Source organism: Hydra viridissima, unplaced genomic scaffold (assembly GCF_058129835.1).
Source record: "Hydra viridissima isolate aposymbiotic clone 2 unplaced genomic scaffold, HvirCarnegie_v1 scaffold_6, whole genome shotgun sequence".
In the NCBI taxonomy this organism is placed as follows: Eukaryota; Metazoa; Cnidaria; class Hydrozoa; order Anthoathecata; family Hydridae; genus Hydra; species Hydra viridissima.
The window spans coordinates 9,235,224-9,258,148 of record NW_028324305.1 but is presented as its reverse complement, the minus strand read 5'-3'; the positions used below and the strand labels follow the sequence as shown (position 1 = coordinate 9,258,148).

General features: G+C 27.7%; 3 protein-coding genes across 7 annotated transcripts in view; 1 reads left to right on the top strand and 2 right to left on the bottom strand.

The window, feature by feature from the left end:
- The first annotated feature begins 2,827 nt into the window (after positions 1-2,827).
- Positions 2,828-8,582, top strand: LOC149886927 (uncharacterized). Of its 4 annotated transcripts, XM_090090521.1 has the most exons (8): positions 2,910-2,964; positions 3,047-3,631; positions 4,464-4,568; positions 4,916-5,080; positions 5,302-7,173; positions 7,255-7,344; positions 7,569-7,925; positions 8,054-8,582. In XM_090090521.1, exons 2-7 carry the CDS (start codon positions 3,565-3,567, stop codon positions 7,781-7,783), a joined length of 2,514 nt encoding a protein of 837 aa, XP_089946647.1. In that variant the 5' UTR covers positions 2,910-2,964; positions 3,047-3,564; the 3' UTR covers positions 7,784-7,925; positions 8,054-8,582. The 4 variants fall into 4 exon arrangements, with proteins under 4 accessions (XP_089946645.1, XP_089946644.1, XP_089946647.1 ...); XM_090090519.1 differs by having other exon boundaries at positions 2,828-2,964; positions 3,047-4,568; XM_090090520.1 differs by having other exon boundaries at positions 5,302-7,344; positions 8,054-8,266.
- A 2,101-nt stretch (positions 8,583-10,683) lies between these two features.
- LOC145190453 (tRNA endonuclease ANKZF1-like) overlaps positions 10,684-22,925 on the bottom strand; it is a 67,851-nt gene continuing 55,609 nt past the window's right edge. For both annotated transcript variants that reach the window (XM_090091856.1, XM_090091857.1), the window contains 9 exons: positions 21,565-21,663; positions 20,926-21,114; positions 20,587-20,790; positions 19,556-19,790; positions 19,236-19,344; positions 19,049-19,147; positions 17,881-17,961; positions 10,942-10,994; positions 10,684-10,818 (listed from right to left, as the gene is read on the bottom strand). In XM_090091856.1, coding sequence (XP_089947982.1) covers positions 10,707-10,818; positions 10,942-10,994; positions 17,881-17,961; positions 19,049-19,147; positions 19,236-19,344; positions 19,556-19,790; positions 20,587-20,790; positions 20,926-21,114; positions 21,565-21,663 — 1,181 coding nt within the window. In that variant the 3' untranslated portion in view covers positions 10,684-10,706. The remainder of the gene's footprint in view (positions 10,819-10,941; positions 10,995-17,880; positions 17,962-19,048; positions 19,148-19,235; positions 19,345-19,555; positions 19,791-20,586; positions 20,791-20,925; positions 21,115-21,564; positions 21,664-22,925) is intronic.
- Positions 13,363-15,774, bottom strand: LOC149886926 (uncharacterized). Its single transcript, XM_090090805.1, has one exon. The coding sequence runs from the start codon at positions 14,328-14,330 to the stop codon at positions 13,506-13,508; it is 825 nt and encodes a 274-aa protein (XP_089946931.1). The 5' UTR covers positions 14,331-15,774; the 3' UTR covers positions 13,363-13,505.

Below are 22,925 nucleotides of genomic sequence, written 5' to 3'. Positions count from 1 at the left end.
AACTAAGTACAGTCAATTGTGTCAGAAATTCAAAAATTACGTTAATCACTCCAGTATCAATGAAAATTATATATTTTATACTAGCAATTTAAAATCTATTCCATCTACAGTAAAATACCAAACAAAACAAAAGTTTAAAAAAAAATTTTCTATGGATTGCTTTTTCTGAAAATAGCATTTCTCAGGCCTATTTTGTGCCTAGTGGACTGGCTGTAAATAAAAAAAAACTACTTAAACAAATGCATTAAGAAGAAAGTTATTCCATTCATGGATAACTATCATTAAGATGGCGCATATGTGTTCTGGCCGTATTTGGCATCATCTCACTATGCAAATACAAAAATATTATTATTATTATTATTATTATTATTATTATTATTATTATTATTATTATTATTATTATTATTATTATTATTATTATTATTATTATTATTATTATTATTATTATTATTATTATTATTATTATTATTATTATTATTATTATTATTATTATTATTATTATTATTATTATTATTATTATTATTATTATTATTATTATTATTATTATTATTATTATTATTATTATTATACCAATTAGCAAGTATTACTTTTCTGGGATAAATTTTGTGATCTAAATAAATAACTCAAAATTAATATGTTGCTGTTAAATGTGGGCATACAAATTTGAAGTGAATACTTACTAAACAAAATCTGAAAGTGTTGCAGCGCTCAAAATTTAATTTTGCTTCGTTGGCCAATCAAGTTACACTATCGCGCTTGCTTAGATGTCATTAAATAGGCCATGTTTTGCTATTTCAACAGCAATTTTTCTACGTTTTGTTCTGTCTAAACTCATTGTAAGGTTACTTATATCTTCGTAATTTTACAAAATGTTTTTCTGTTATTTAACAAAGTTAATTAACAAACAATAAATAGATAATAACATAATAACAAATAATATAAAAAAAGTACATGGGTAATAAAATCTTATTAGGTTATAAATATTCCCCAATTACAAAAATAGTTTTATTATAAATTAAATGAAAACAGATATTATAAATTATATGCGATAAAATTATTAACAACGTATGTGTTGCTTTCTTGCGGCGAACGCAGCGTTTCAACTCTACATTTTCTCTTCTAATAAAAAACTCCCATCCACAAAAAATTCGCCTTCAATTTACACTTTACAAATCAACTCAAATATGTCCATAAAAATACCGCTCAAAGTATGTTTATAGGATTTTAAGGAAGCTGCGCAATGTCCACTCTTTGTAAATGCTTTCGCGCGTAGTGTAATTACAGTATCTCAGATAACTCAAAACCAGTGTTTTCAACTTAATGTTTCAATCAATTTGCAAAAATCGACATAGAATTATCTATAAATAGTTATTGCAAACATAAAGAAAACCTAATGAAACTGTAATACCTAAAATACTGTTAGTAAAAAAGTTATCCTAAAAAAGATTTTACTATAATCAAACAGTAAAAAAATTGTTCTTATCCGACAATCGTAATTTAAAAGCGGATAACTTTAACGAAATATTTGAAAAATATATGCAAAAAAATATCTACCACTATTTGAACAAGAAACAACTTTAAAGCATAAAAGAAATATAATACTAACAAAATATCGCAAAAACTTTAACACAACAAAATAGCAATTTCAAACTTCACGCATGAGATAAATTCTAATACAGCCGATATGTGGCGTTAACACCCGGGAAAACCGTACGGTTCCCGTCTGACTCCCGGTGCCATAACCCGGATGATAACCATACCAGATCTCCGGTTCAATACCGTACGGGACCCGTCTGTATAGGCTAGCTGGAATACTTTTTAAAACATTTTTCATTTTTGTTTTACTTTATACCTTAAAAGAGTTATGTGTCGTTAAATCCAATCTCGTTTTTCAGTTGTCACCCGTTAAAAAACATTTTACTTCTCGTAGACTATTATCAAAAAGTTATATGCAAAAATGAATAATTTTTTTTAAAAAAAGTTAGCTCTAATTTAAACAAAACATCAAATTAATAAAAAATAATTAAAAACGAAATTCAAGAACTGAAAGAAAAAAAAAATTTTCTTGACAAAAAAGAAGTTTTTCCAAATTTTCTCAAAGGAGTCTTTTGTTTCTTTTGTTTGAGAGAGTCTTCGGCTATAAAAAAAGTCTTTCAACATTTGTGGATGCTGGAGGTGGTGTTAGGTATTTTTTTGCCACTTGGTCAATGCCAAATTTATTTTTGCATTTGCATTTTCTTCATAGTTTTTCCAAAACACAAGGCATTAACAATCCAATAATCGTTTAATTTTTCTTTCATTTTGGAAGATGAAAGTGCATTTGGCTCTGTTTGAGATTACACAATAACTTTTGACAATGTGCAAAAAAGATGGGTTTTTTTCATTGTCAAATTTGAGTTTCAGGAGCCAATTCATCTTCAAGGATTTCAAAATTTTCCATATGGGTACTGACAATGTTTAGAAAAAAAATAACGATAAAAGACATTACAAGATATGAATATTAATTTGAAACTAACTTTAAACAAGAAAGTTAATTGATTTTCAAACAGACCAAATCTTATTTACATTAATTCTCAAGCTTAATATTTAGTTAAACAAAAAAATTTTTAAATTATTTTTTTAAAAATGATAGTAACGCTATAATGCTAGATAAAGATTTATGTCTATTTTCGGTAACATTTCGAACCGAAAATCCGGTCGGAACCAAAATATTAAATATATATCGCGAGGTTAGAATTATTTTGACTAAACGTTAAATACAGGAAAGTCTCCCTAATTTGATTGGATAAGAAATCTTGTTCCGCAAAGCCCGAATAACAACTTACTCGTTTGCCGGATCGTAAAAAAGTTTATGTTTTTATGACCATGTATGGATGTACATATATATATATATATATATATATAGAAATATATATACTAAAGAGCACGCTTACAGTTTCCAGTTTCTAATTCGCAATAACGATTGTGAGTTAGCTACTTCTTTTAATAATATAACTATTTTAAACTTTTTGTTTATTATTTCTAAATAACAAATTTTATGTTTAAGGTATCTGGTAGCTTATCTCTAAACAAAATGAAGCTTAATCAGCTTACGATCAATAGTTATAATCGACAAGATGCATACGAGTCACATAAACAATTTATAAAAACTGTTCAAGATTATTCCATCAAAACCAGCCAGTTTTCTTTTGATAAAGTTGAAGATGTGTTTTCTCTTATGAGTTTGCCACCTAAACATCAGTTAATGAGATGGTCAACTGAATTATCTCTCCGCAATAATATTGCAAGTGGAATCCATTACATAGAATGTAATTTAGGGAAATTCCTCTATGAAAGTGTTCAGCATCTAATAGCGCTTCATAGGGTTCAAGAGATCAAATTAGCAGTTGATCAAGAGCTGACATGGTTTAATTCTCCAAAGTTGGTACCAAAATCAATTGGTATATTCCCTCCTCAAAATTTAATTGAAAAATTCAAGGAAGTGCTTTTTAGAAAGCCAGCTAGTACAGAAATTTCAGAATATGGGATGAACCCTAATACTTTAGCTGAGTTATGCTGTACTAGATGGCTCTCCTCAGATCATATGATGCAAATATCTTGTATTTTAAATTCTATTCAAAGCCATTCAAAGGTAATTTACTTTAACTTTATAGGAAATATTGAGCATTATGTGTCAAGATTAACTTCTGTCCCTAGCAAATTGATATTTATTATAAATGTTGGAGGAAACAATGAAAAAACATTCTCTGGCACAGATTTTAATCCTGGTTCCCATTGGGCATTTGCAGTTTATAATAATATTGAGTGTAGTTTTTACTATGGAGATTCATTAGGTTGGTCAGTTCCAGATGATTTTTTATGTAAAGTTAAAATATTGATCAGAAAATTGTATCACTTAAATAAAGAGGTTAGCATTACATACTGTCATGATCCAAAAACGCACAGATATGGCGTCAAAAAATGCAGTTCATTATGCAGAGGAAACTACCCAATGCAGACATGTGGAAATATTTGTGGAGTTATTACTATAATAATTTGTGCGATATCTTGTTTAAATTATGATTACTTTGTACATATAATAAACAATGATAAAAGAGAGAACAATAATTACATTTTTCTACAAGAGCCTACAAAATATTCTAAATATTTAAGATTGGTTTTAATGTCATGGTTTATTAGTAAAGAAATAAATTTGGATTTTGTTGTTCCTGCTTTAGGCAAAGTTTCTAGCAGTTTCGAAGTGCCTTCTAATGAAGATTTCAAATATACAAATGTTTCTGAATCATCATTAAATAAGAATATTATTGTTAATATAGAAAGTAACAATTTTTCATCTCTAAAATGTGCATTTTGCAATGTTACTTTCACCAAAAAAAAGAATATGCAGCGACATATAAAAAATAAGCACAAATTGATTAATGAAGCTCAAGCATATATTCAGTCAGGCATTTCTTTTTGTCTAGAATGTGGTTTTCAATGCAGACAAATTAATGGTTTACGAAAACATTTATCTGCGGTTCATTTTTATACTTTTCAGAAAGAAAAATTATCATTTTCTAATTTTAAAGGTAGTTATATGTTTTTGAAGTAAATTGTTTTATATGCTTTTATAAAAAAAATGATTTTTATTTATTTTTTTGTTTACTTCTTTAAATTTGAGTTTCATTTTGTTTTCAAGATTTAAAAAAAAAAATTTTAATAGTTAACTAATTTCACAATACTCATAGGAGTAGATTATTCATAGTTTATATTGTAAGTTATTGTTGAAGGCCCTTTTATAATGCATCTTTCAGAATAGTAGCTTCTTATATTATGAATCATTGCCAAATTTGTAAAGGAATTAAACAATCAGTTATCTGTCTTTCTTATTACCTTTTTTTTATAATTGTTGTTTCATTTTTTTGTTAATGTTTAGAATTTGATTTGTGGAAATCAGATATTGAAAGTAATAACTCAATGCAATATGTTTTACCTTCTGGTGAAAAGTTGGATAAAAATGGTAGGAAAGTATCATACTATCAATGCAACAGAAGTGGATTTTATAAAAGCATGGCAAAGAAAAGAATAACTAAAAGTAGTGGTATGTTTCACTGAAATAGTCTCTGAAGACTACTTTGTTTATTTTTTAATTATTTTTATGTTTTGTTTATATTATTAGAATTTTCTTTATTATCTTTCTTTAAAACAATTTAAAAAGTTATGTATAATATATAAGTACAGTTAATTGTAATCTTAATAGTTACAATTATCTATTTACCATAATAGATTATTTATTACCATAATAAATATTTTACAAAATAGGCACTCGAAAAATTGCAAAAAATTGCACATCCACTCTAAAAGTTTACCAAAACTTAGATGGAACAATTCTGGTTCACGCTTGTTATTCTCACTATGGACATAGCAATGAAATTCAACATATTTCCCTATCAAGTGCTCAAAGACTAGAAATTGCCAGCAAACTAAAAATGGGTGTAACCAAAGATAGAATCCTAGATGATATTAGAGATGAAATGGGTTCTGTTCAATCCAGATTACATTTAACTCAATACCAAGATATTAAAAATCTCGAAAAAGCATTTAACATTAATTCTATACAGCTTCATGCTAATGACCAAGATAGTGTTGCAATTTGGCTAAAAGAGTGGCAAATGAAGGAAAATAATCATGTTTTACATTATAAATTACAGGGAGAGTCAGATACATTTAATAAACTTAAAGATGCTGACTTTATCATTATAATGCAAACAGAGCATCAAAAAAAAATTTTACAACAGTTTGGCAAAAATGGTGTTTGTATTGATTCTACACATGGCACAAATGCCTATGATTTTCTGCTGACAACAATATTAGTTATTGATGAATTTGGAGAGGGGCAACCTGTTGGATGGTGCATATCAAATAGTGATTCATTCAGATTTCTAAAATTATTTTTTATAAAACTAAAAGAACATTCTGGAAATTTTTGTCCAATTTGGATAATGAGTGATATGGCATCACAATATTACGAAGCGTTTTGTGATGCTTATTTGTGTGAGCCTTTAAAGTTCTGGTGTACTTGGCATGTTGATAAAGCTTGGAGAGAAGAATTGCATAAAAAAATACACAATATTGAAATGGAAGCAGATATATACAAACGTATTCGCTTTCTTTTACAGCTAAGTGATAGAAACCTATTTGATGACTATTTACAATTATTAATGAATTACTTGCAATCATCTGATTTAACACAATTATTTGCGGAGTATTTTGAGAAATATTGGGTCAGTAATAAACAAAATTGGGCATTCTGTTATCGTATGGGTCTTAGCATAAATACAAATATGTATGTTGAATCTTTTCACAAAGTCTTCAAGTACAGTTACCTACAAGGCAAGCATAATAAAAGAATTGATAATTGCTTGTTTGCTTTGTTAAAGTTTAACAGAGACAAAGTATATGAAAGAATAATAAAATTAACTAAAGGTAAGATCAGCTTCAAGTTGAAAATGGTGCATTCTAGGCACATTGCAAGTCTGCAACTGAATGAAAGTTTTACTTTGGATGATAAAGGAGCAAGGCTAGTACAGTCTGAAACAAATGCTTGCCAATACAGAGTTTTAAAACACCAAGAATTGTGTGAAATAAATGAATGCCTCACAAAATGTCCAGAATGTAAAGTATGTGCTCATTTATATAGTTGCGACTGTATGGATTTTCTAACCAAAAATATCCCCTGTAAACACATTCATTTAATACATCGTCTTAGCAGGGTTTGTGTAACTAAAAAAAATGAACCTATTCATTTGCCAACACACTCTATTGAATTAGAGTGTAAAGTTATAAAAGGATGTGAACCTGCAGATATTAATATTTTAAAAAATAACATTATTAAAAATTTAAACAATCTAGTTAATTTAGTTACCTGTAGTACAGTATCAGATGAAGAAGGTTTGAAGAGCTTACACAAAAATATATCATTAGCTCAAAATACCTTTTTAAACTTAACAACAAATAAGCAAAATGAATTACATTTCAAAAGTAGTGTTCCATCAAACACTCGAATAACCAAGCAGTCTCCATTTTATTCAACAAAAAAAAAGCGTAAAACATCAAACATAAGACTTGCAAAGCCTTCTGCAGATGAAATAGATAGTTTTCTTGATTTTACCAACTGGAATTTAAAAATAAAAGGTATATATATATTTTTTGGCCTTACTGATATCTATATGTTCAATTTTATGCTTTTAAATATTTTTTTTTTTTTTTATCAAGACTCTCAATTACAGTCATCAAGTAAATTAAACAAGCCAAAACTTGAAACACAAACTAATTGTGTTATTAAAAAAAACATTTTATCACCAGGTAAAATACTTTTTTGATTTTTTAATTTCAATCAATACTGCTTATTTGGTGTCATATATGTTGTATTCATTACTTTTTCCAAAACTTAAAGCTAGCATAAGTTCTAAACCATTGCATATATACACTTTAGCCTATTTGAAACCATTGTTTCAATAATTAGTTTACCTTTTTGATTGTTTTGCAATTTGATTTTTATTATTTTACTTTGATTGATTAAAATTTAGATCAGAAAAAAATTTTGGAATTTTTTGGGTACAGAAAATCGCATACAAATCATATGTTGACTGAAAATGAACTGAACATAGATACTGCTCATCTATCTCCGGAAATAATTAACCATGACATTACAATTATCCAAAGTTTAATATATCCGGAAGTATTTGTCAAAGTTAAAAAAAAACGTTTATTTGACCATGCATATAGTATTTACTTTGTCTAATTTTTAATGCTATGCAAATAAACTCATTGACTAATGAAATAGCCATATAAAAAATTTTTTTTTTTCATTTTTGACTTTATGAAAGACTATGTGGCCAAAGTTGAAGTATCAAATTGGTAACTATGTACCTATAACTTTGAAGGTATCTAATATTAAATATTTTGTCTTCAAGATCCAGTAATACTCAACTATTGATGATATTATTAATATGAAAGACTTTATGCAGCAATTTCTTTAGATATTTTTTAAGGAAATTGTTTTTGTTTTTAGCCAAAGAAGCCATTTTAGCCATTGTTTTTAGCCAAGGAAGAACTGAAAGTGGATTTATCAAGCATTAACATGAATTACTACATCAAACACTGGATTAGTAGTTACTATAAAAAATATTTTTCAGTTAAGAAAAAGAGTGATGATAAGTTAGTTTAAAAAAAGGAGTTATTAGAAAAAATGTTGATGCAACTTCAGTAATAGAACAAGATAAATTATGTTGTAGTGTGAGTCTTATTGTTTTTGGAGTTTCTATTGAAAATGTTTATACAACACATTTGTGCATTACTGAGATTAACAGTTTTGGTGTGAAGTGTTAAAGAAAAGATTTGATTGTGGTTTTTTACAATTTAGAAAAAGTTTTACTCTAACTAGTTTTGTTTAATTAAATATTTTTTACTTGTCTTTGATGTGTTACATTTTTTGATGTTTTAATAACCTTTCAGTAGTCTGTTTTTAATAGATTATATAAAGAAATAATGTTGGTTACATCATTATAATATTATTTAAATAATAGAGCTTTTGCAACACATATATGTGTAATGTATTATACAACAAAGTATTTTTATTAAATTAGTTTAAACTAATTTAATAAAAACTTCGATAATTTCATTTCCAAAACTTCTTTCATTTACCAATTTATATTTGTAATTGCAGTTTTGTAGATATTTAATTGCATATTTAACTCCCAATATGTCGGCTCTCCAAGGGGCAGATAAGTTAATTCGAGTAAGCAAATGTTGGAGTTAATGAGTCATTATATAAGTCCAACTTTTAACCTGTTTTCTATGTTTGGGTGTATTCAGAATTTTCAGAGCAAATGAAATATCAATTAATATATTTATACATAATTCTGTATTCACATAAGAAAAAAACTTTTAAAATTTCAACAACACACTTTTTACCGTACCCAATGTGGATTTAAATCAACAATTACAAATAAACACCATGAAATCTATAATTAAAAATATTAGTTCATTCTCCACAGCATTTGTTTATCACTTCCATGAAGCAGCAGCGGCAGCTGTTTATGGTTTTCAGTGAAGAGATATTTTTATCAGAGCAAGAATAGAGGACAGAGATGTTGTTTTATTTCTTTTTGCAATTGCAATTACTCCCTCTGAAAACGGGGGTTGCGGTTTTATTGTCTTTGATTTAAGCGCGGCAGATTTTTTATAAAATTGATTCGAGTCAGGGAACAGATCAAAAAAGTTACAAAAGTCGGTCAAATGTTTTACCCCAAATTAGGTCAAATATATTTGCCTATTATAAATTATTGTGAAAAATCTCTTTCGAACAACCCTTTCAGTATGGCAAAAAGATTTTGTTAAAATTGTGTAAATTTTTAGATGCGATGGCTGGGGTAATTTAAAATTTTAGTGTTTTTGGCAACGGCTCCAAGTGCCATTTTATCCAAAAAAAATTGTTTTTTTAGCTATTGTTTTAAAATATGTGTCTCACGCGGTCCTTATCTCTAAAAATATATTTATAATATTTCATATACGTATTCCACATATATCATATAGAAGTCACTAAGTCCGGCAAACGAGAATAATGTTTTTCGGACTTTGTAGACCAATTTTTCGCCATCCAATCAAAATAGGGAGACTTTCCTGTATTTAACGGCTCGTTTATTTTGTTCTATCTCCAATTTTAAAAGTTGGAAGAAAATGAGTAATTAATTTTAATTAGTAATAATTACTTTTAAAATACGCATTATTTTTTAATTTTTTTTTTAAATAATTTGCTTAAACATGAATTATTAAAAGTATAAGTTATTATTTCTTTAAAAATAAAAGTTAAAACTTTAAACAATTTTTACTTTTAGAAAAAATCAAAAACTTTCTCCCAACATTTAAACTTGGAGATAGAACAAAATAATTCTAACCTCGCGATATGGAACCGAAATTTCGGCTCCGGCCACAATTTTGGCTAGAACAGGAACCGAGCCGAATTTCAATCGTTCACTGCTCTTTATATTTTCAAACGTAAAATCTTTTATGATTGAAAATCATGTCGATAATTTCAGGTTGTTAGCTTGCTTTAGAAAAGGTTAGAAAATGAAACAACCTACGGATTATTTTAAATTACGAGTTCTAAAATTTACGATATGGACCCGGGCGAATTGCGAAGATGTGCTCAGTTTTTTTATTTCTTTAGGAATTATTTCAATTAAAATACTCAGGATTTTAAAATATATATATTATATCTTAAAACACGGTTGGGTTTGCCTAACCCAAGCGCGGGTTTGACAACAGGGAAAAAATTATTTTGTGACGAGACAAAAGTTAAACAGCTATGTTCACTACTTTTTTCACATTTTTCAAAAAATGTACTACTTATAGAAGTCTGAAGGCTATAACAACGCGGGGGTTAGTCAAATTTATTGGATTTAAACTTCTAAAGTAATTAACAAATATTAAATGAAGATAAAGATTCGTAAGTCCTATTCGAACTTTCGAAGAAAAAAAAAAAAAAAGAGCCCAAACTCAAGAATGCGTATAAAAAGTAAACCACTTTTCACTTAAATTATCATAATGTTAACCACTAAGATTTGTTGATACTCAGTCTGAGCACCAGATATTGCTAAAGTTATTGTTCAGGGGACGCACCGAAATATAACAAAATAAACATTAAATCGTATTGGTTTTATCAATCATTTTCCTATAACAACTTTATGCTCCTGTACGCATTTCATGCTGCAATATTTAAAACCATATTTTTCAAAGGCATTTTGATCATTTATCAATACTCGACAATGAGTGCACCTATAACGTAAGATGACAGAGTTAAAAACTGATTAAATGGTAAGGAAATCAGTCAACTCAGAAACTTAAGTACATCGATAATTTTTAAGATGATTTTCAAGACAATAAAAACTACATGCTTACAAAAGAGATGCTGTTCGCTGTGCTGCAATTCTTCTTTCAGCCATTACCGCTCTCTATAAGAAAAAAGAAAAGTGGTAAAGTTAAATCTGGAACAAACCCTTAAATTTTGATTTGTTATATTAATATAACAAACGTTATATTTACTATAAATGACTAAATAATTATTTTTCATTAATAAAAGCCATGTTTAGAGTAAAGTACGTTCGAAATTTTACTGTAAAGTGTGGTGATGTGCAAGAACTTCAATCACATTATCTTATAAAATGTAACAAACTTTGCAAACGATATATTTTTACAAAGCCAATTATATTTCTCAATATGTTAAATAAGTTTTTTTATATTTCTCAATATGTTAAATATTTACTAAATATATATATACTTTTTCAAAATTTTTAAAAACACTTTTGTCCAGTTAAAAAAGTGTTATTCTATACCAAAACTTAATGTTTTGGATTTTGGAATTAAAGACCGTTTTTTCAAAAGGGATATAAGTAACATTTCAAATATTTTAAGAAAACTAAAAAAAATTAATAATCTATTAAAATTTTTAACAAATATAAATTTTTATTTTTATAAGCGGTAGTTTATTGTGATTTTCATAAAAACAATTTCACTTTTAAATTTTTTTCTTTTTTTGAAGTATACTTATAACAGGTTAAAATATAAGACGTTTTTTCAAAAAGGGTATAAGTCCACATTTTTTTAGAGAAAAATAAGTTTTTGTGACAAAATTACGTTTCAAATTGTTTGCGAATTAAGTTTATTTGGATGAACTTATAAAATTGTAACAAGTTCTTAAAACACTCCTAATATTTTGACCACCTCATCCTTGTTATATGATAAGAGAAGACCCTCTCTGTGATTTCTCTTTTTTTGTAAAATTTTAAAATTCATACATACGCTGCTTAAAAAATTAAAAACTGTTGTTTGATGTCAGTAATCCATTTAATGGAGATTTGAAAGGCGAAAATATTTTAAACGTTTTTCCCTGGTTTTCAGCCATACCAGTTCAAAGCATACTGCAGATCATACTTTTTATTCTCATAAAAATGCTCAATTGAGTTAATCAAACATTGGTTAAAGAGTTTTTAAGGAATTAAAGATGCCTATGATATAATTAAATTATTTAATCAAAAAATTTTGTCTTCATTCAAAATTTTACCTATAATTACCATGTGAATTAATTTACAGATCCTCCTACCCCCTTTAGCAGAGACGTCGTTAATGTATGATCCCTTAATGTTTGGGACAAAAGTTTATTTGAATGGATTTAAAATTAAATTTTTTAAATACATATTTTTAGACAATCTCATTTTAAGACAACAATAGAGAACATTTTATGATACCAAAAAAAAAGCAAAAGTTTAGTAGAATTTTTTAATTAAATTTAAACAAATGGTTCATTTTTCATCAAACTCATCAACATCATTCTGCATTACTCCCTTAATACCATCAAGAAAACAGGCATAGAAGCCCTTTGCATCATCTGGTACCTTAAAGAAAGCTATCAACCTTTTTACATCTGCTTTCTTTTCGTTTGGTCTTGGTATTTGGGTAATTCCATGTCAATTGAGCCAGGCCATGTCACCAAACATCTCAGATTTTGCTGAATTTTATACAGTTGAGAGTACTTAGTAAAACAAGAAATCCTAGAAAACTTTAGCTTCTAGCTCCAAGAGGATCCTGAAATATGATCATTTTACTTTCAACTGATCTTGGCCAGGCCCCTCTTGTCCTCTCAGAATTGAGACCTTTGTTTAAAGGTTCCAAGTCACATAGCTTTGAAAATATATTTGATATTTTGACTTAAAAATTTGTACCTGACTATTATCAGGGTTAAAAATCCAATGAAATAATCAAAAATATAAAAGAATATTTTTAAGTACCTGTAATTATCAATTTAAATAAATTTAGGCAATTTTTTATATACCTGATTTTGATGCTCAAGAAACCCACGTGGCCTTGATGATATCAAAAAAAAATATTTTACACATTATTCTAAATTTTATATCTTTCACAAAACATAAGAATTTTGATCTGCAAGTATATGGATTTCCATATATGGATAACGGGGCACAGGCCCGACCTTTTTGTAGCGGAATCTTGCAACACATTTTCCACTACCTTTCAGACTAGCTAGAGCTATGAAAATTTCTGTATTCATATAGTGTCAATAAACGAGCATTTAAAAATAAAAAAGGGCCCAAGACACTAGGGGAAGGGGCTGGGGGCATGTGCCCCACTTTTTTGGGCAGAATCTTGAGATGGATTTTTCACTATCTTCCAGACAAGCTGCAGCTCTGAAACTTTCAGCATTTGTGTAGTCCTGATGAACATGCGTTAAAATTGTTTCAGGTCAGACGACCAGATGGTCCATGGGGCTGGCACCTGGGACCATGCCCCACTTTTTTTCTCAAAAAAAATTTTTTTTTTTTTTTAAAAACACATAAATGTGTCTTTAATTTAACATAACTTTGAAAATATTGTATTCAAACATTTTTATTGCTTTATACTTGTTCCGTTTTACTTCATTATTTACAAAATAAAATACAAAAAAAAGAAAGTCAAGATAATGTTAAGATTAGCTTAGATGCATCGACGGTCAAAGTATAAAAACGTCCATTTGTTGTTACAGGTGCATCAATTATACAAGTTATGTTGGTAATTGGCACCCAACACTCATCTACTCTAGATGCCCAGAAAAGTTTATTAAAAGGACCATGCGGGTGCATAAACATTACCATAACATCTTGCTCTATATTATCAATTTCATTGATCATACCAATCCAATCAAACACATCATATTTACAAATAAAAAATTCATCCAATTTTAAGGCATCAATGTTAATTTGCTGATCATTTTGAGAAATTTGAATACCAGAAAAAGGAAAAATGCCTGTTATATGAACATTTTCACTTGTTCGTTTAAAGCTAATAGTATCTACAGATTCTGGTTTAAATTGATGATAGCTCCTAGTTCCAGGAATTGTTCTACTTAGCTCAAAACGTGTTTTCAAAGTGGTGCGCAATTCTGTTAGTCTTTCCTTTTCAGCACAGTAGTCAAACATTTTGTTACAATTCAATATCTGGTCATTTATGGGCCTTTGTAGACTTGCATTTGTAGTTAATCGTTTTACAGTGCCACCAATACCATCACATGGTGACTTACCATGACTTGTAGCAAAAAATATCCACTCTGCATCAATGTCAAAATCATTTTTATGGAGACAGATATTGTAAAGGTTTTTGTGATTTTTATACTGTGCAGCACAACCATCAGAAAAATAAAGAATCTTTGAAATTTTATGATGATATTCTTTTAAATAATTAACTATTTGTGTTTGAACTTCATACACAAAACCAGTGTCATGCTCATTATCCTCTGACATGAAGCAAAACGATTTTTCTTCAAGTTGGTCATTTTCGTTTAATAAATAAAAGGCAACGGGGTGCAATGTGCATTGACTTTTGCACCAATGGTAACTTTGGATTTCATCTTGAATCACAAAAGTGAAGTTTTCTGCAAAGACAATACAGCAGTCTTTTGCTAAATTTTCCTTTTGTTGCTTTAGGTATCTTGCTTGACATTTTGCAATGTAGGAATTAGCTGTTAGCTTGTTTATTGCCTCTTATAACATCAATTTGTATTCTTCCATTGTTGTTGTCTGATAAATCAATGTTGTTCTGTCTGTTTTCTGCCACTGATTAAATGACACCTCCTCGTCATTGTCAATTAGTTGTGCATCCAAAAACTTCTTTAAAGAAACTATACCTGGACAGTTTGGACATCGATGAACCATGCACTCATTAATTGTCACATCACAAACAACTTTTGTCATCAGATCTTTGTAAGTACATTTTATTTGTATAGCATTGGTCAATAGTGTATTGCATTTTGATGGAGGTTACATACACAAACAGAATGAGTGCCTGATGCTCCAACAGTTATACACCATTTTGGTCTTAAACTGCAAAACTTAGAAAATCCAATAACTTCTTGAGGATATTTAGTTTTAAAAGAAACATAAAGTTCTTTAAGATTACATAAAATAAGGCGCTTTTGCATATGTTGTTTTCTACCAATACTTGCATAATCTTTTTTACCAGGCATTTGTCTAGTAAATTCGTCATCATGGTATACATTGTTGACTCTATTTAATGTTATTTCTGAAAATATTTTTCCTTTCTTAGTGCCTGGAACTGAAAAAATCCCACTTATTTTCTTTAGTTTGCGCGCTTCTTTAATTTAGTATATAGTGACGTTGAAATATCTTGCAGCAAAATTTCTTGACCAAGACTCGGGTGTAAATGTTAACAACTGAACTTTAGTTTTTTGGTCAGAAACAATTAACTTTTCTTTTATTTCTGCTGTTAGTTTTTCTAGATCATCGCATTTACTTTTGTCAATAATTTTCGTATGAGGAATTTTATGTTTTAGTTCTTCTTCCCTAATCAGATGAATCCATTCTTACTGTAACACTAAAAACAATTTGACATTAATTTAAAATGAGAAACCAATAGTAATTCATTTAATGAAAGCAACTTAAGCAATCACCATGGTAATACAAAACTAAACAGTGATTGATTTCTTTTATCTTACTTTGACAAAAAGAAAGTTTCCTTTTCACAAAGTTTAATAGCAAAATATATTAATCTTTTTTAATTCAAATTTCAAATTATACAAAATAAATTCTGTTAAAATTATTACTTTAGACTATTTTTAATCTTATACATGCAAATCAAAATTCTTATAAACATTAAGTTTCTTAAAACATTTTAAGAAAAATTATTGAACATAGAATGATGAAAACCAAATGGAACAAATAAAAATCACAAAAATTTGGGAAGCAATGTTATCAAAGAAATGTTTAAAGTTGTTAAAAATGAAAATCTAAAAAAAAAATTTGAAGACAATAGTTCTTATCTTAAATAAGTTTAAAAACAAAAAAGTTTTTTTTTGAGAAAAAAAGTTGGGCATGGTTCCAGGTGCCCCAGCCCCATGGACCATCTGGTCGTCTGACCTGAAACAATTTTAACGCATGTTCATCAGGACTACACAAATGCTGAAAGTTTCAGAGCTGCAGCTTGTCTGGAAGATAGTGAAAAATCCATCTCAAGATTCTGCCCAAAAAAGTGGGGCACATGCCCCCAGCCCCCTCCCCTAGTGTCTTGGGCCCTTTTTTAATTTTAAATGCTCGTTTATTGACACTATATGAATACAGAAATTTTCATAGCTCTAGCTAGTCTGAAAGGTAGTGGAAAATGTGTTGCAAGATTCCGCTACAAAAAGGTGGGGCCTGTGCCCCGCTATCCATATATGGAAATCCATATATGGAAATCCATATACTTGCAGATCAAAATTCTTATGTTTTGTGAAAGATATAAAATTTAGAATAATGTGTAAAATATTTTTTTTTGATATCATCAAGGCCACGTGGGTTTCTTGAGCATCAAAATCAGGTATATAAAAAATTGCCTAAATTTATTTAAATTGATAATTACAGGTACTTGATTATTTCATTGGATTTTCAACCCTGATAATAGTCAGGTACAAATTTTTAAGTCAAAATATCAAATATATTTTTAAAGCTATGTGACTTGGAACCTTTAAACAAAGGTCTCAATTCTAAGAGGACAAGAGGGGTCTGGCCAAGATCAGATGAAAGTAAAATGATCATGTGTATTTTAATAATAATTCTAAACTAACAAAAGTGGCTAGTGTAATATGTAATATGCTCATCAACAATATCCAGGTTGCCTAGATTGCCTGCTTTACATCTTTTGTTGTTGTGCCTTCAAGCTATAACAGGTATTTTTCCAAGAGATGAATATCTCTTCTGTTTTGCTTATTTTCGATCTTTTCCGACCATGTCCAGGGGTTAAAGTGTAAGAAAACATCTCCAGTTCTGAATCTATTATTTGTCTAGAAACCATTTTTAGATAAAATTTGTTATGGAAGTTGCTACTGCGCAAGTGGTAACTTAAGTTTTTGCTATACTTTTTTTTAATACTGGGACTTCAACCTTTTTGAAAAAACTTGATGGTTTTTATATTGAAAGTAAAGTGGATGAATAATTTTCTATCCATGTTATTATAGTTAGATTTGTGCCATTTACACTATAGAATCCAAAAGTAAAAAAAAACTCAATTTTGTCAAAAATGGACTTAGATCCCTTTTGAAAAAATGCTCTTCAGTTGTCAGGTATTTAATTGATGATTTTTAAATAATTTAAAACGTTTTTTTAGAGCATTCTTTTTTGAAGTTTTTTTTTAATGAGAAGGTATGTTTTATTATTATGACTATTAGGACCAATGACTCAATTTGAAAAGAAAATACCCTTAGTTAGAATGCTACTTCACTAATGCTAACCCTAAAAATTTAGACTTTTATTTCTGACAAGATTAGTAATATTTTACATGCTCAATTTTAAATGTTTTTGTTAAAGACAGAAAATATAAGAACCAAAACAAATAAATATATTCTAAAACAACAAAAATAAACATAAAAGAGTTAGTAGTCTTGTAAAACTACAATACAACTACAATGTAAATTTACTTAATAAATTAGCCCTTATCAGCATTTCAAAGCGTTCTCGTTGGAGTTGGTAAATGTGTACAAATACCATAATATAATTTTAATAACCATATTTGTAAAACTCACAACTTTGAGATCCCTTTAATTACAGAATTCACAACTTTGAATTCACCATTTATATTACTATGTATAAGTTTATACAGCACTGAATAACTGAAATAACTTTGAAAATAACTAAATTTTAAAACATTACTATCTTTACTGCAAAATCAAATTTTGTGGGAAATAAAGCCATTTTCTTTACTTTTAAAGCAATGCAGCGAATGTATATTATTTATTAACCAGGAGCAACAAATTAAACCCAAAATAAAAATAAATAAAATATTATAATAAAAAAATCTTACTTTTTCTCGGTCAGAAAGATTTTCAAAGTACAGTTTCTCTTGATCAGCATGCTGGATGCTTGTCTCTTGTTGTTTTTTTAACTAAAAAAAAAGTCTTAATTTTTTTTTAAAACTGCCCACATTTAAAAAAAAAACAAACTCTTCTTTGAAAGTTTATACCAAAAAAAGAATTCCATACATTAGATGCAAAAGGATGATACATCCCATTACTTTAACAGAGCTGTACTTTCTTTAATGGGATTAAAATGCAAAAGAATATTCCTATGGTATTTTCGGAAAGTTCATTTCTGTAGGATAGGAAAAGTTCCAATGGTTACATAGAGACTCAATTCATAGAGAGTAATTTTTCACATTCATTTCAGTAAACAGACTGATATTATAATAAAACACATCATACTGTTTCTTCTGAACCATCTTCTGAACCATCCTCATCATCTGGATCATTAAGCTTTACAAAAATGCTGACAAAAATCTCATTACAACCAGCAACTGATTGTATAGCTAATGGAAAACTTGAATAATCAATAGTATTTCAAACAATTTTTTTTTTATTCTATTTTTACTTGCCCATCTTTTCAAATTTCTTTTTATGACTTTACCAGCATTTTTAGACACAATTCATTTAGTGAAGATATTTCTAGACACAATTCATTTAGTGAAGATATTTCTAGACACGATTCATTTAGTGAAGATATTTCAAAAACATTTTTTAGTATTTAAAGATCAAAAAGTTTTAAAATTTGCTAAACATACTAAAAATTGATTTCGGGAATAAAAAAGAACAGTGGTGATAATTAAAAGTGGACTTTACCAATCCATTCTTAACTATTATGTTTTGTTTTGAGAATTTATCAGTACAAAATTATTTAGGAACAAACTTTCATCAGGCAACATTATTAAAGGAGTAAGGATATCAGCTCAGAGGGCAAGCCATTACCATCCTGGTAAGTAAAGGAACTATTAAATGACTGAGTGAAGAATTGAGAATGATATTAAACAACTAAATCAAGTGTTAATAACATGAAATTTAATATTGCACAAAAAGGATTTACTTGCATTTTTTAGATAAAAATGACATTGTAAATTAATGATTAAAAAGTAATAAAAAAAGCAATTCCCAAAAAAAATATAAACTTTTAATATAAATTTAAAATTTTTTTAGGTTCACCTTCAACTTTTCTTTTCTTGCTTTATTTTGAAGTTTTTTTTTCTCACTGATTTTTATCTTCTTTTTATCTTCTTCTTCTTTAGTCAGAGGATGGCCAACCTAAGAAAAAAGACTAACCAGCTAAAGATAAACTGCATACCTTGAGCATTTCAATTAACAAATTTGAAGTAAGTTAAACAACGCTGACCTTTGCTTTAATGTAATCATACTTATTTGGATGCTCATATCGAAACCTACGAAATACTACACGAATATTCTGTGAAGCAAGGTCATATGGAAGCTGACCATTCAAGTTACTAAACAGTTTTATCATTTTTCTCTTTCAAAAAATTTTATTCAAATTTATTTAAACTTTTCATATTTAAATAGTAAAAATGTTTAAATAGTAAAAATATTTAAATAGTATAAAAATTAATATAGCAATGTTGCATTACCTAGATAAAATTAACAAGGTAATAAAAGTTGCTGATTCAAGTATCTTTGTGCATAGTATTTATTAGTGCTTACCTTACAGAAGGGTCTGCACCCAAATCTAATAACAATGCTACTATTTCTTGACTACCAGTGATAACAGCTCTATGGAGAAGTGTACTATTTTTTGATACTGAAAGATAATTTAAATGATTTCCAAAACAACTAAATTTGCTACTGTTTTCATTTAAAGTTCCAAAAAAATTTTTCAGCTCATTAAGATTATTTTGTGCACACCATTCATAAACCATGTTCCAAATCAAAATTGTCCCTAAACAAATCAGAACTATTACAAGCTTAATTTAAATTTCCTCTATTAGGATTTGAAAACTTATAATATTATTTTGTTATTTAAACATGACACAAAGCAACAACAACAACAACAATAAAAAGGTAAATTCAAAATTTGGCATAATTTCATATTAATATAAATTCAAAATTTCAGTAACATTCATGGGATAAAAAATGCCAACCATGAGCTTCATAAAGGTTTGTTAACATTTTGGAAATAGTAAGTATGTGCTACTGGAATTAATAAATGTTAAGAAAACTAAAATTTTAAAAAGTTTTTCTGCTTTTTAAATCATTAATTTCAAGAACAGTAACTTTCATTTTGTTTGAAAAACTACCTTCTGAGTGAAATTAGTTTTTCAACAAGACCAAATCTTATAGCAATAACTTTTAAATATTTAAACAGATAAAATTGAACAAGATCATTCACTCTATATAAAAAATGTTTGTATAGTATAACAATTTTTTTTGTTAGAAATGAATGTTATTTTTTGTGTTGGTTACTGGAAATTTTTTTAGTTTGAAATCTTCTGAATGCTATTTCAAATAAAAAGTATAAGTTAGGAAAAAATATCTTGGCATATTATTTTGCAATTGAAGTCCTTTTTCTTTGAAAAAGAAAAAGGACTTCAGTTGCAAAATTAAAACAGCATAAATGGCTTTTTCTTTCAGAAAAACTCATTACATAAAAGTATGAAAAAAAACTAAAACCATTAAACTTTTTTTTTTTACTAAATACCGTAAAAGCCAGATAAAGTTAAATTGAAAAAAATTACCATCTGCATCTATTTCTTTCTTATAACTTTTTGATGCATTCATATCTTCACTCTCAAATATTTCAATATTTGAATAAGCATTTTCCTCATTGCCAGTCTTTTGACAAGACTTAGAATAAGAGCTGTCTTGTAAAGAGTTGGGTGAAAATATGTTCAACTTTTTCAATGACTTTTTAAAATTATCTTCTTCCTCACCTTTCAATCCTGAATAACAAAGCTGCATTTATTTTTATATCGTTAAATGTCCTTTTTAAATTTCCGCTAACTGAACATGAACATGTTTTATAATATTTCAAAGCACTGAGTGCAAGTAGATGTAAAAATGCTATTGAAATTTACCATTTGGATCCAGAATATAAGGTGAATGAGTATTTTTATCTTTGTCAACTAATAGAATGGAATTATTTTGATGTAAAAGCTGTTTGTTAAAACTTTCTTTCTGAAACACTTTATTTGGTTTTGTTTCTTCTTCTACTTTTTCTTTTTCTTCTTCAGCTTTCTTCAACTTTTCTATTTCATCTAATGAGCCTGAACATTTTTGAAAATAAATATTAAACATAATGTTCAAAACCCACAATGTGACTTAATGAAAACAAGCATTAGTTTTTTTAATAGCAGCAAAATCTATCAGAAAATTTGAAAAAATATGAGTAAATTGTGTAAACAAAAATACAAAAAAAAAAAAAAAAATTAAAAAAACCACACACAAAAAAAAAAAACAATCAAAGCAATAATTTGATTGTTAAAAGTAGTTTAAAAATATATTGGCTTTCTTATAAAGCATTAAAGTTAGAGAAATATTGACTTATTGACTGAGTTTTTCTTCAACCATTTCTTCAAAGTAATTAAACAAATAGAATTATGTGAAACATACATAACTTTATGCAAGTGCAAAATTAAAATATTTTGGAAGGGGGTAGATTGAAAATCTCAGAAAATAGTGTTTTGAATCTGTGTTTTTCATATAAAAAAAGTTACCATGTATATAAATCTTTGAATACTGTAAATGCAACCTTTTCACTTCATTAAAAGTTGGTCTTTTGGTTGGTAGAGATATCTTACATAAGCGTATATCATCTAATGTAAGATTTTAAACATTTTTTCATCTTCAAAAAAATCATTGGCAATTTGTTAACTAATTTCAAAAGACTTAAATAGTGTGTAATAAAAAAAAGATGTTATGAGAATATGTAAAAGAACAACCAATTTGCTGTGTTAAAAAGAAACAAATTCAAATTAGTTAAGATTGGAAGCAAATAGGATTAAACTTGCATGATTAAGTATTTTGCATTGAAAAAAACTAGAAAAAACAGCAAAAAGAAAAATTTACAGTGTATTGTCAAAAACTAATTACAAAATATTTAAAAATACAAGGTAAAAACTGGACAATTAAAAAATATGGGGAAAATGTTAAAATCATCTATTTAGCCTCATTGAAAAAAATGTAATGAAAATTTTTTGAGGAACATGTCTTTTTGCAAGAAAGTGCATCTTATAATTACAACACGATAAAGCTTCCCTTTTGGGGTAATGATAGGACTAATCTTATTTAAACTTAGGTTGTTATGAATATTGACCTGCATGAAATAATGTGCACAAAATAATTTAGGATGCCTCACAAAAGTTATGAAATGTTTAAACAGATTATTTGATGGACTTTTTCATATATTGGTGTATCAACAACTTTCTAATTATTTTTTAAAGTGATAGTTAAAATTTTTATAAATAATTATGATAATAGTTTGGTTTTAATACTGAAAATACTTTTAAAAACCTTTTAACTTTTAGATATTAAGCTTAGAAATGTATTAATAAATACCAGACTAAAAGCAGATGAGCAAAACACAATCTATGCAAATAGTTTGAATTTTAGTTACGACTAAAATTCAATCTATTGGCATAGTGAAATAATTCACTATTCTTAATGATTACTTTCTAGCATTTTGAAAGCATTCGAGGAAGAAAAGTTAAAAACAATAAAATGAAATATGATAATTTAAATTAGGTATAAATAATGAAATATTTGAAGAAGACAATTATACTGAACTAAAAAAAAAAACTTTAGGTTCTTATAAAGAACTTTGTCACTTTAAATGAGACTTGCATGATAAACATCAAGTTCCAACAAAGGAACAAAAACAAAAGTTATATAGTAGACAGCTAAAAAATCAAGGGTACCTCATAACTACCTCAAACTTTATGGCAATCATGGACTAACTTTTTAAGTTTATGCATAACTTTTGGTAATAAAAAGAGCAGAGGATAAAATGAAGCACTAATCCTATGAGGTTGCAAAATAATCAAAGATTTTTAAATTTTGTTCTGCAATTAATCTGACA

What these genes read in the sequence shown, in the direction of transcription:
- LOC149886927 (XM_090090518.1), top strand. Translation starts at nt 3,074, where the DNA reads ATGAAGCTTAATCAGCTTACGATCAATAGTTATAATCGACAAGATGCA. An exon ending in ATCATTTTCTAATTTTAAAG is followed by an intron (nt 4,569 to 4,915) that starts GTAGTTATATGT and finishes GTTAATGTTTAG; the next exon opens with AATTTGATTTGTGGAAATCA. An exon ending in AAAAAACATTTTATCACCAG is followed by an intron (nt 7,345 to 7,568) that starts GTAAAATACTTT and finishes ATTAAAATTTAG; the next exon opens with ATCAGAAAAAAATTTTGGAA.
- LOC149886926 (XM_090090805.1), bottom strand. Translation starts at nt 14,330, where the DNA reads ATGTCAGAGGATAATGAGCATGACACTGGTTTTGTGTATGAAGTTCAA.